Source organism: Bufo bufo, chromosome 8 (genome assembly GCF_905171765.1).
Source record: "Bufo bufo chromosome 8, aBufBuf1.1, whole genome shotgun sequence".
Classification (NCBI taxonomy): domain Eukaryota; kingdom Metazoa; phylum Chordata; class Amphibia; order Anura; family Bufonidae; genus Bufo; species Bufo bufo.
In genome coordinates this window covers 2,448,153-2,461,902 of record NC_053396.1, presented here as the reverse complement: position 1 = coordinate 2,461,902, position 13,750 = coordinate 2,448,153, and the positions used below count along the sequence as shown (strand labels likewise).

At 49.5% G+C, this 13,750-nt stretch overlaps 1 protein-coding gene across 3 annotated transcripts in view; it reads right to left on the bottom strand.

Annotated features, from left to right (window-relative positions):
* The window catches only part of DIPK1B (divergent protein kinase domain 1B), a 102,406-nt gene extending 90,034 nt beyond the window's left edge, over positions 1 to 12,372 (bottom strand). Inside the window, exons 1-2 of one of the 3 annotated variants that reach the window (XM_040405882.1) lie at positions 11,986 to 12,372; positions 11,763 to 11,885 (exon numbers count right to left, since the gene is read on the bottom strand). In XM_040405882.1, coding sequence (XP_040261816.1) covers positions 11,763 to 11,825 — 63 coding nt within the window. In that variant the 5' untranslated portion in view covers positions 11,826 to 11,885; positions 11,986 to 12,372. Of the gene's footprint in view, positions 1 to 11,762 lie in introns of all 3 variants that reach the window. The other 2 variants (XM_040405881.1, XM_040405883.1) reach the window with 2 other exon arrangements.
* Positions 12,373 to 13,750: the final 1,378 nt, after the last annotated feature.

The following is a 13,750-nucleotide window of genomic DNA, read 5'->3' as shown; positions in this document are numbered from 1 at the left end:
TGCTAAGCGGACATTTAACAGGTCAGCCGGTGTGATAGGGACAGAACTGCTGACAGACGCCGTTTAAGGCCCCATTCACACAGCCGTATTTTTGCTCTGATCCTCATTTTTGGCGGACTGGATATGGACCAATTCATTTGCGGGCTTGCAAAAAAAATGCAGACAGCTCACCATGTGCTGTCTGCATCCGTATGTTTGTTATACAGTCCCGCAAAGAAGGTAGAACAGGTCACATCACTAGGAGACTTCCGCTGCCGAGACAGGAACTACTAGTTTTCAGTAGTGCATTTACATAGTAAGGAATACCCGAGCAATCAGCAAGTTTACACTGTACTTCTCAATCACAAAATTAATTGCAGATGCAATAATGAACAAGCATTAGGTGAACAGGCTCAAGTTAAGGTGCTGTGCTTCACTCCATCAAGAACAACCCGATGGGCACCTGATGGCAGCACTTCTCCTGCCATTCCCGGCGTCATGGCAGAGCAGCACGACTCCCAGCATTGTGCTCTGCCATTCTTGTCTGCTGCCTGTAGAGACACATTGACAGCGCCCATGAGTAAGAGGGATGCCTCCCCCATGGAGGGCGGCCGGGACTTGCTCTGGAGACATCAGCTCATTGCTAAGAGACCTAAAGACGAGGCAGATAGCGGCACATTCATGATATACATTATGACAGGTTTCACTTCACACAAAGTTCATGTATCAAAAACCAACAAGCATTAAGAGCAAAAATGACACAAATATCGCTATAATCTCCAATCCATTGTAAATGAGTAATGAATAGTAAAGGAAAAGTCACCGTGACCTGAATCTCCATCCGGTATTTATGTCACGCTTTGGTGTGGGAGGGATACACTACATAGAGCGTGAGAGGGAAGGGGGGGGAATCAGGCGTGGGAACTAAGGTTAAAACCCTAACCAAAATCCTGACTGACTACCAGTATGAACAGACCCCAGAGGTAGGTGCGTTCATACGCAGGAATACCTAGAGTCCTATCTAGCCCTATAGGACCCTGGTACTAATGGCAGGGACGAGACTACCTGTTCCTCCAAAAGGAAGGACGAACAGGAGTCCCCTCAGGCCTAATACAAACAATAGAGAAATGCAACACACAAAAAACCCCAAACAAAATACAAAATGGAAAGAAAAGACTTAACTTCAAAGGAGCAATGGAAGCACCAGGAACTCCGCCGAGATCCACACACCAGCAATCCACAACTGAAGCTATAAACCGCACTGCATTGTGGGAGAAGCAACTATGAATAAGGAAGGTTAAATGACCACATTAGCAACACCTGAGGCAAGTGGTGTGGCCATTACCAGAAACACTACAGATGCCTATTGATCCACAGGGAAAACCTGTCAGGTCAAACCACATGTTGCCAGTCTCACCGATCTCCTGCCGCCTGTCGCAGGAACGTCCGTGAAAGTACCCCCCCCCCCCTTCTACGGGGGATACCCAGGACCGACCTTATACGGGTGAGACCTGTGAAAGGCTTTCACCAAATGACTGGCATTCACGTCAGATGCCGATACCCACATCCTCTCCTCTGGTCCATAATCCTTCCAGTGAACAAGATACTGAAGAGATCTACGAAGGACTCGAGATCTAAAATTCCAAACTGCCGTCCACCATGACAGGAGCGGGTGGTAAGGAAGACGGCTCAAAAGGTTCAACATATCTCTTCAACAAAGATTTACGAAACACATTATGAATTTTCAGAGCCAGAGAAAGTTAAAGACGAACAGCTGCAGGATTAATAAAGGCCGTGATCTTATATGGGCCGATAAACCTTGGACCCAACTTCCAGGAAGGAACCTTCAACTTAAAGGGGTTATCCGAGTTATATAAATGTCTGCTAAAAGCTATGAGAGTACTATATTAAACTCTTTTCTAAATCACTTACTTTATTGATTTGGAGCTGTTTCGTCACTGCCGATTTGGGTCATGTGACCCCCGACGTCATCAACCCTGCTCAGGCGCTGACGTCTCGTTTACAAGCTTCTCCCTGCTTGAGGGAGTGGCCCGACTCTGTAAACGAGACGTCAGAGCCTTTGGTGCCCGCCCCTCTCTCGCTCAACTCGCACAGCCTCAGTGATTGTAAGCGATCCTTACCAGAGCCGTGGTGATAGATTGCTTCGGCAGCAGGGTATGTGTCTGGCTCCTTCCCTCACTTCCATGGGCCAGTTTACCCGTTCCCCTACCGCGTCTGGGGATCGTTATTAGAGCCCTGGGCCCCTCAACAAGTACACATTACACTGCTAATACCACCCCCAGGACACAAAAATATTTATGGGGGAGAGCTCAGGCCTTGTTATACACCACCTCAACATGTAAACACAGCAATAACAGAACCATGAAAAGGTGTAAGTATGGGTTTTTCTCTTAAGAAATCAAGCTTAACCAATGTATATGGATGTCCTGATGAGTTTTATGAGGTTTTAATTTTTTTTCACATAACTCGGATAACCCCTTTAATGTTTCTTGTGGACAGCCACTCTCAGGTCCGGACCATTCATACGTTTCCCGTCAGCCACACACTTATACTTGTTGCCCATATTCATCAAGTTATTTAGAATTTTCCGCCATATAGATGACAATTATGACGAAAAAAACGTTCCTCTTCAGGTATACCAGAAGTATCAGAACCAGAAAATGTGCCAAACCTTGGGTAAAACCCATATGCCCCAAAAAACAGCGACTTCCAAGTGGACTCCTGTCTACGATTGTTTATGGCAAACTTTTCCAAAGACAAAAACGAAGACCACTTCTCCTGGTTCTCAGAGACAAAACATCTCAAGTAAGTCTCCAGGCTCTGATTAGTGCGCTCCGTCTGTCCGTTCGTCTGAGGATGAAAAGCAGAAGAAAAGGACAGTTGTACCCCCAGCCGAGTACAGAATGCTTTCCAGAATCTGGACACAAACTGAGCCCCACGATCCAAGACCACGTCAGAGGGAATGCCATGGGTTTTCACAATGTTGTCAACAAACACTTGTGCAAGCGTTTTAGCATTAGGTAGGCCCAGCAATGCTATAAGGTGCGCCATTTTACTAAAGCGATCAACAATCACCAAAATCACAGTTTTTCCTGAAGAATTAGGCAGATCAGTGATAAAATTCATGGATAAGCGAGTCCATGGTCTGGACGGGATGGGAAACAGAAAAAGAGATCCAGAAGGTCGAGTATGTGTCACCTTAGCACATGCACAGGTGCTACAGGCTGACACATAGTCCTCAATACACTTACACAACCCCGGCCACCAGAATCTATGAGATATGAGGTTGGCAGTGGATCCCAGGGTGTCCAGTAAGAACCGTACAGTGATGTTCCTCGAACACCTTGTGACGCAATTATGATGGAACAAACAATTTCCCAGAGGGCCAAGACTCTGGTGCATTTCCCTGAGCCTCTAACACCTTCACCTCTAGGTCACGGTAAAGAGCGGATATCACCACCCCTTCCGACAGCATGGGACTCAGATTTTCTAAATCACCACCTCCAGTAAAACTACGTGACAAGGCATCTGCCTTGATGTTCTTAACCCCAGAACGATAAGTGACAATGAAATTATATCTGGTGAAGAACAATGACCATCTGGCCTGCCTCGGGTTCAGTCGTTTAGCCGACTCCAGGAAAGCCAGATTTCTGTGATCTGTGAACACCGTGATCGAATGAATCGCCCCTTCCAACCAATCACGCCATTCCTCAAAAGCCAACTTAATGGTCAGTAACTAGCCGTCTGCGGAAGAGAGTTTTTTAGAGAAAAAAGGCACATGGACACAATTTACCAGGTGACAGGCCCTGCGATAAGACTGCTCCTACCCCCACTTCGGACGCGTCCACTTCCACAATGAAAGGTTGTGATACATCCGGCTGCACTAATATAGGGGCGGAAGAGAAGCATTCCTTAACCGCAGAAAAGGCTCGCAACGCCGAATCAGACCATACAGAGACATCCGTCACTTTCTTAGTCGTGTCCGTTAAGGGTTTTGCTATTGTCGCTTCAGTGTGGGAGGGAACACTATACAAAGCATAAGAAGGAAGGGGGACGGGGGACGGGACAGGGAATCAGTCCTGGGAACTAAGGAAGGAAGAAAGATGGACACCTCCTAGTAAAACCCTAACCAAAATCCAGACTGACTACCAGCATGAACAGACCCCAGAGGTAGGTAATACCTAGAGTCCTATCTAGCCCTATAGGACCCTGATACTAATGGCAGAAACAAGACTACCTGTTCCTCCAAAAGGAAGGACGAACGGGAGACCGCTCAGGCCTAATACAAACAATAGGGAAATGCAACACACAGAACCCAAACAAAATACAAAAGGGAAAGGAAAGACTTAACTTTAAAGGAGCAATGGAAGCACCAGGTGATCCGCCGAGATCCACACACCAACAATCCACAACTGAAACCATAAACCGCACTGCATTGTGGGAGAAGCAACTATAAATAAGGAAAGTTAAATGACCACATTAGCAACACCTGAGGTAAGGGGTGTGGCCAGTACCAGAAACACTACAGATGCCTATTGATCCACAGGGAAAACCTGTCAGGTCAAACCACGTGTTGCCAGTCTCACAGATCTCCTGCCACCTGTCGCGGGAACGTCCGTGACAATATACACACCATAAAACATCACTCAGCAGGTGAGCATGCGTTCATAAAGGGTCACTTTAAGATGATCGCCATGAAAGACACAAAAGGAAGGTAACCCAATACGAGCGACAGCGGCTTCCCGGCCCCCGCACCGTGCAGCCGCTGAGTGACTGTCCTTGTGTGCCGCCTGACCCCGCTGTTGGTGGATACCCTTACAGACGATGACAAGGCGATAGGAAACTTGATGCATGGTTGGTACGTTTGCTGCTGGCACAACCACACGACAGACAGTCGAGCTGTTGTTTAACCCTTTTTCAGACAAAAGGAGGCTTCATACATTTTGTAAAGAGAAGAGGACACCTGAATACATTGCATCTTACCTTCTGCAGAGGCTGGCTGCGACCATCTGCAGAATATCGACATACAAAGTAAAGAGCACCCTGCGAGAACGGCTACATCTATCCCATATCATTTACTGTTAAATGGGGTAAACTAACCACCAAAGTATTCACCGTCCCATATCGTATAGGTGGATGCAGATGGGCGTCTGATAATAACCCCGCCATATACTGAGGTGTCCATCAGGAACAACTATCTGGTCCAGAGAAAACCACCCGGGCAATCACAGCGAGTCCTGCCTGATGAGGGACGAGGCTGGACTGTATACCCCAAGGGGAAAATACTCTACGCTAATTCTCCCCTTCTTCATTACAGGGGAGGCTATGCAATAAATAAAAGTTCCGCTCAGAGGACGCTTCTGCTTGTACCTGCAGGACTCCCACCGGACTCAGCAGGAACAACTACCTGACATTTCGACCTTACCGTCTGTGACATTTACTTGATCATCGTCATATAAAATGTGACGAGAGAAATCGAGGCCCCGGGAGACAAGATGAGAGATTTAGGAAGACATTAGGGGAGATTTATTAACACCGACCGGCATGCAGGGCAACCTAAAGACTGCGTGTTATAGAGCAGAAGGAGCCGAGCAGATTATATATACAGAGAACCTGTCACCATGTAATCTGCAGGCAGCGTGTTATAGAGCAGGAGGAGCTGAGCAGATTATATATAAAGAGAACCTGTCACCATGTCATCTGCAGGCAGCGTGTTATACAGCAGGAGGAGCTGAGCAGATTATATATAAAGAGAACCTGTCACCATGTAATCTGCAGGCAGTGTGTTATAGAGCAGGAGGAGCTGAGCAGATTATATATACAGAGAACCTGTCACCATGTAATCTGCAGGCAGTGTGTTATAGAGCAGGAGGAGCTGAGCAGATTATATATAAAGAGAACCTGTCACCATGTCATCTGCAGGCAGCGTGTTATACAGCAGGAGGAGCTGAGCAGATTATATATAAAGAGAACCTGTCACCATGTAATCTGCAGACAGCGTGTTATAGAGCAGGAGGAGCTGAGCAGATTATATATAAAGAGAACCTGTCACCATGTAATCTGCAGGCAGCGTGTTATAGAGCAGGAGGAGCTGAGCAGATTATATATAAAGAGAACCCGTCACCATGTAATCTGCAGGCAGTGTGTTATAGAGCAGGAGGAGCTGAGCAGATTATATATAAAGAGAACCTGTCACCATGTAATCTGCAGGCAGCGTGTTATAGAGCAGGAGGATCTGAGCAGATTATATATAAAGAGAACCTGTCACCATGTAATCTGCAGGCAGCGTGTTATAGAGCAGGAGGAGCTGAGCAGATTATATATAAAGAGAACCTGTCACCGTGTAATCTGCAGGCAGAGTGTTATAGAGCAGGAGGAGCTGAGCAGATTATATATAAAGAGAACCTGTCACCGTGTAATCTGCAGGCAGCGTGTTATAGAGCAGGAGGAGCTGAGCAGATTATATATAGAGAACCTGTCACCATGTAATCTGCAGGCAGCGTGTTATAGAGCAGGAGGAGCTGAGCAGATTATATATAAAGAGAACCCGTCACCATGTAATCTGCAGGCAGTGTGTTATAGAACAGGAGGAGCTGAGCAGATTATATATAAAGAGAACCCGTCACCATGTAATCTGCAGGCAGCGTGTTATAGAGCAGGAGGAGCTGAGCAGATTATATATACAGAGAACCTGTCACCATGTAATCTGCAGGCAGCGTGTTATAGAGCAGGAGGAGCTGAGCAGATTATATATAAAGAGAACCTGTCACCATGTAATCTGCAGGCAGCGTGTTATAGAACAGGAGGAGCTGAGCAGATTATATATAAAGAGAACCTGTCACTGTGTAATCTGCAGGCAGCGTGTTATAGAGCAGGAGGAGCTGAGCAGATTATATATAAAGAGAACCTGTCACTGTGTAATCTGCAGGGCAGGAGGAGCTGAACAGACAGATATAGACGTGAGGGAAGACATTTAATGTGACATTTATTCATTTAGACCTCCACTCTTTCGGTGCTCAGGACTCATGTGGACGGTCCCACTCAGTGAATGACATGCTGCAGAAGTAAGCACACAGAGAAGGCTGTCAATCACAGAGTAGGACCGTCCATAGAAAGAGGCCTAAATGAATAAATAATAAGTTTTACTGCAGGTTTTCCCTCAAATCTGCTCAGCTCCTCCTGCTCTATATAAAGGGCTGCCTTTCAGACTCCTCTTAGCCATGAAACGTTTTCTGAACTCTTTTCACAACTGTCTGAGGCACAATAATTGTCTAAGGCCTCACGCACACGACCATTGTTGTGGTCCGCATCAGAGCCGCCGTTTTTGCAGCTCGGGTGCGGACCCATTCACTTCAATGGGGCCGCAAAAGATGCGGACAGCACTCCGTGTGCTGTCCGCATCCGTTGCTCAGTTCCGTGGCCCCGGAAAAAAAATATAGCATCTCCTATTCTTGTCCGTTTTGCGGACAAGAATAGGCATTTCTACAATGGCCCGCCTGTTCCGTAAACTGCGGAAGGCACACGGGGACGGCTTTCGTGTTTTGCGGAACGCAAAAAACGGAACGGTCGTGTGCATGAGGCCTAAAACTCATAAACCTAGCTCATGGCACATATGCACTATGCTTAGTAAACCTCCCCGCCAGATTGGACATAAAAATAGAATTCTTCTGAATACAGGTTTGCAATATCTTTGGAACCTGCTGCAATAACACAAAGACACTGGGCATGGGGTATGTTCACACGTGGAAGAATAGGGTTTGTAAAAATCTATCCACATGCTGCAGAAACAGGCCCAGATGTATGGGATGGAAATGTCACCAGAGGCACTTAGGGGGGGACACACCTTGTCCAAGGAAATTAGATGGATAAGTAGATTATTCAACATGCCTATGGCCATCTCCGGACAATCCTGGTGGGAAAACAGCCATGGGCCATTCACTCGGTGACGTGAGGCACGACCACGTATAAGAACATAGTACATTAACTCTCTAGGTGTCCTTGTTAAATGCAAAGGCCCAAATAGCTTTGGCCCACAAAAGGCGGACGGAGCTGAATAAACCACACATTAGAGAGGCCATGAATAAGACCTTCCGTGTACTATGACAGAATAAAAACACAGGTTTCTAGACCCCCTGCATGCTTTTCCACCAAGTCTCCTCTCAATGGGATGCTGGGTGCAGAGCGAACACAGCGGAAAGTAGGTCTCACAGAAAAACTTAAAAAGCCCCCCCACCCCCCTTCTTATTGCGGGTTCTCTTCCCAGGACACACTTGATATCTGCTCGCCCCCTTTCCCATAAGAAGAAGGGCCACCCTTAGGATGGGGGGTTGCCTTTATGGCAGGCCTGTGCTCAGAGTTGTGGAGATGGGGGTAATGTTGGGAGCAATCAGTAGAACACTTATTCCTCTTCTCTTTCCTAGGAATTTAGGAAGAGTTTAATCATATGTTACGTTCTATCAAAGCCCCTCGTTATCAAGAGCCAGTGATGATGGAAGTGTGGTGCTGAGTGTGGAAAGGCTGGCTTCCAGTGATAATGGCGGTGTGGAGCCGAGTGTGGAAAGGCTGGCTTCCAGTGATAATGGCGGTGCGGTGCTGAGTGTGGAAAGGCTGGCTTCCAGTGATGATGGCGGTGTGGAGCCGAGTGTGGAAAGGCTGGCTTCCAGTGATAATGGCGGTGCGGTGCTGAGTGTGGAAAGGCTGGCTTCCAGTGATGATGGCGGTGTGGAGCCGAGTGTGGAAAGGCTGGCTTCCAGTGATAATGGCGGTGCGGTGCTGAGTGTGGAAAGGCTGGCTTCCAGTGATGATGGCGGTGTGGAGCCGAGTGTGGAAAGGCTGGCTTCCAGTGATAATGGCGGTGTGGAGCCGAGTGTGGAAAGGCTGGCTTCCAGTGATAATGGCGGTGTGGAGCCGAGTGCGGAAAGGCTGGCTTCCAGTGATGATGGCGGTGCGGAGCTGAGTGTGGAAAGGCTGGCTTCCAGTGATAATGGCGGTGCGGTGCTGAGTGTGGAAAGGCTGGCTTCCAGTGATAATGGCGGTGTGGAGCCGAGTGTGGAAAGGCTGGCTTCCAGTGATGATGGCGGTGCGGAGCTGAGTGCGGAAAGGCTGGCTTCCAGTGATGATGGCGGTGCGGTGCTGAGTGTGGAAAGGCTGGCTTCCAGTGATAATGGCGGTGCGGTGCTGAGTGTGGAAAGGCTGGCTTCCAGTGATGATGGCGGTGTGGAGCCGAGTGTGGAAAGGCTGGCTTCCAGTGATAATGGCGGTGTGGAGCCGAGTGTGGAAAGGCTGGGCTCCAGTGATGATGGCGGTGCGGAGCTGAGTGCGGAAAGGCTGGCTTCCAGTGATAATGGCGGTGCGGAGCTGAGTGTGGAAAGGCTGGCTTCCAGTGATGAGGGAGGTGCGGTGACAAGTGCGGAAAGGCTGGCTTCCAGTGATGATGGCGGTGCGGAGCTGAGTGCGGAAAGGCTGGCTTCCAGTGATAATGGAGGTGGGGAGCCCAGTGTGGGAAGGCTGGCTTCCAGTGATAATGGAAGTGCGGAAAGGCTGGCTTCCAGTGATAATGGAGGTGGGGAGCCCAGTGTGGGAAGGCTGGCTTCCAGTGATAATGGAAGTGTGGAAAGGCTGGCTTCCAGTGATAATGGAGGTGCGGAGCCGAGTGTGGAAAGGCTGGCTTCCAGTGATAATGGCGGTGCGGAGCTGAGTGCGGAAAGGCTGGCTTCCAGTGATAATGGAGGTGCGGTGACAAGTGCGGAAAGGCTGGCTTCCAGTGATGATGGCGGTGCGGAGCTGAGTGTGGAAAGGCTGGCTTCCAGTGATAATGGAGGTGGGGAGCCAAGTGTGGGAAGGCTGGCTTCCAGTGATAATGCAGGTGGGGAGCCCAGTGTGGGAAGGTTGGCTTCCAGTGATAATGGCGGTGCGGAGCCGAATGTGGAAAGGCTGGCTTCCAGTGATAATGGAGGTGCGGAGCTGAGTGCGGAAAGGCTGGCTTCCAGTGATAATGGAGGTGCGGAGCCGAGTGCGGAAAGGCTGGCTTCCAGTGATAATGGAGGTGCGGAGCCGAGTGCGGAAAGGCTGGCTTCCAGTGATAATGGAGGTGCGGTGCTGAGTGCGGAAAGGCTGGCTTCCAGTGATAATGGCGGTGCGGAGCTGAGTGTGGAAAGGCTGACTTCCAGTGATAATGGAAGTGCGGAGCTGAGTGCAGAAAGGCTGGCTTCCAGTGATAATGGAAGTGGGGAGCCCAGTGTGGGAAGGTTGGCTTCCAGTGATAATGGAAGTGGGGAGCCCAGTGTGGGAAGGTTGGCTTCCAGTGATAATGGCGGTGCGGAGCCGAATGTGGAAAGGCTGGCTTCCAGTGATAATGGAGGTGCGGAGCTGAGTGCGGAAAGGCTGGCTTCCAGTGATAATGGAGGTGCGGAGCCGAGTGCGGAAAGGCTGGCTTCCAGTGATAATGGAGGTGCGGAGCCGAGTGCGGAAAGGCTGGCTTCCAGTGATAATGGCGGTGCGGAGCCGAGTGTGGAAAGGCTGGCTTCCAGTGATAATGGCGGTGCGGAGCCGAGTGTGGAAAGGCTGGCTTCCAGTGATAATGGAGGTGCGGAGCTGAGTGTGGAAAGGCTATCTAATTACAAGCAAAGGCAGTCAGACTTTCCAAATCTCATGTAGAATTGAGGCTCCCTTCACATCTCCGTTCTGACATCCAGCGGGCTGTTTCAGACCCCCATTGACTAAAATGGGGTCCGGCGGTGATCCGACCAATTACTGGCATAAATGCCGGGTTTCGGCTGGACAAAAAATGCTGCATGCAACAGTTTTTTGTCTGCCTGACTTCTAAACGGAGATGCGAATGCAGCCTTACTTACACAAGGAAACTGACCTGCGGTGAGGATTTTGAAGTCTGCGGCACATCAATGGTTTATACAGATTTTCAGTGCCACATCTACGTCTGTGACACAGGCAGATTTTGGTGGGGAGATAAGGCAAAATGAACAGAAAATTAGCATGAACTACACTGCTATGCGCATATACCCTCATAGCGGTCCAAGATACTTATATTTGGCGAACATACCGTCCCACCTTTAACTAAGAAACAAGGGTTCCCATCTGTAGATAAGGTCGACCTACTGAACTAGGACAGGAGATTCGCATATGGGGGGCCTGGGTGCAAACCTCTATATGGGCTCCGATATCAAGGGTGCACAATATAAAAAGAAGCTAAGAGGGCAGTGATACAGGACACAATGCCAGGTAACCAGTCAATGATCTTAACTAACTATGGTCTTCAACTCCCCCCCGGGGACCCTGAGCTGAGAGTGCATTAATATCTGCCTGTGATTTCTTCAACTTTGCTCTTTCATTATTAATGAAGAGGATATTGAATGTAACTACAGTTCAGTTTCCTTCTCTTAACCCTTTAAGAACAAGGCAGATATGGACTGAAGGAAAATGTCATTGTAATACACAATCCACGCTACCAGCAGAGCGATCAACAAATCGCATTTCGCACTGGAGTCACCGGTGAGGGTTACCATACACGGAGCACAGATCTACACGGGATGTGACGGTCGCCTACTGACCCTCCATGACCAAGAATCTCTGTCTGATATATAAAGCCCCATATAACTCCACACACCACATCCTCCATCCAAGCAGGTGGCAGAACACTTCCGCTAAAAGCAAATAACCTGCGCCCTGTAAGGAGGGTGAGAGGGTAAGGACATGATCAGAAGTCACAGTCACCAATACGTATTGCAGGGATTTCTCCTACTTACCTGGAGACCTTTGGAAAGCGGGCAGAACAGGACCATGTGGACAAAGCGTCTTAGCTTTCTCATCCTCCTAAATCATGGGGGCCAGTCCAGTGATGGGAAGGTTAGAGTGCAGGTGCCCTAAAGCTGACGAGCATTGAGGAAATGTCATCCATCCGTCCAGGGGTCCGGCTTCAACGTCAGGTTTACAGATTTTCAAGTCTTTTGCTCATTTATAGAGTCTCACCTGAGAAGGGGCATCCTTCATCGCCCATTCCAGTGAGCCCTCAGATTAGGGGTCTTTTTATCCTATTTGTACTCCCAGGTGAGCTCCTCCGGGTCAAGTAGAGGACCACACTCCAGACTGATCCGTCAGGTTCCTTCACCCTTAGCTTGTTCGCTGCCAAGAGGTATCGTTTACCTCCTGCTATCCGGGGCCCCGTTACTTCTCAATGCTGCCACAGAGGAGTCATTTTCTGATTCTTCAGCCCGCGGTCGCTATGTTTCCAGAGGATCACCCTAGGGTGTGCACTTCTTCCCGGTGCTGACTGCAGGCTCCCTGCGCCTCACTGTAATAAATAAGGGCGCACCACTCAGCCACAATAACCTGCCCCCAGCTCTATGCCAAGTATTGAGCCTCGATTCTCTCTGCCCAGCCTACCCCAGCACTCTGCCAAATCACCCCGTCCTCTCCTACTCAGACAGCACACCTGACTGCCACCCTGCACAGTATGTAAAGGTCCTGGACTGGGCACAAGCCACACATTCAATGTCTCCCTGTGACAGCCTGACTCATTCTGGGCGCCCCTCTGAACCCTCCTGCTCGGGATGGAGACAGAGTTCTGACTCCTCACTGCTACCTCCCTGAGAAGGCTTTGTTTTTCTTATTAACCCCTTCCCTTACCTCATTCTATCCAATGACCATGTGCTCCACATGTACCCCCAGAATTGCTCTGCTCTCCTCCTGACACCCCACCATGTCATTATTTCATTACTCTAGTATTTATTTTGCTCACCCAGGATAAACCCCAAACTCCGGGCTTGTCTAGTTTACCCCCAATTCCTCTGCTCACTCAGGACCATTACTTGGGATACCCCAGAATATGTCTGCTCTAGTCACATGCAGATCAGACACCTGTTTCCTCTCTTCACCCAGCACAGCCCTATGGCCTCACCCCTTGTTTCTTCGGAGGCCCCAGGTTACCCCTTTTTCCTCCTGCACAACCAGCGCACCCCTAGATCCTCCTCTCACCCATCATACCCTGTATTCTCCTGCAGCAGCTATATCTTCTACTCTTCCCAGGCACCCAGGACATCCTCCATTGCTTCTGCACGCCCACGACCCCTGTTATTTGCTCACCCCTCAGTGAGTGCTCAGATTTGCAGCGCTCCAGGCAGCGGGTCCATGGTTGCAGCCCCCTCCCCGGTGTCTGCTCATCATCCCCCTCACTCCTCCTCCTCGGCTGGCTCAGGCTGATAATGATGGAAATAATATCAATTACACCCGGCCCTGTAGCTGCGGTCTGATGGGCTCTCAGCGCCAGGTCTCGGGTGTCTTCCCCGGGCGCTAGTGCACGATGCTCCGAAACAGACAGCAGCTGCTGCTCCTTAAAGAGCGCTCCGAAGCCGAGGGGATATTTGTCCTCCGACACAAAATGCAGAAGGAGGAGGAGGGAGCCTGGAGCAGGTGCAGCTGAGCGAGGGTGGGAGGCAGTGTTTGATTATTAACCTCCCCCTCTAACTCATCATGGAGGCTGAGCTAAAGCTGCTGCACCACCTCTTCGCTGTCATTTACAGAGACTACAGCTGCATTCCTATAGATCCTGGTCATCCAGTCACTCAGTGCAGGCTGTGCCTCAGCTGCTGCACAACCTCTTAGCTGGCACAGAGATGGATTCAGCACATTCTGCGGCAGATACACAGCTCCCGGTACAGACACTTGCCATCCAGAGGGAACCTTATGTTCATTCTCTACAGAATAATTACATTAGAATAGACTCTGAGTGAGCCCC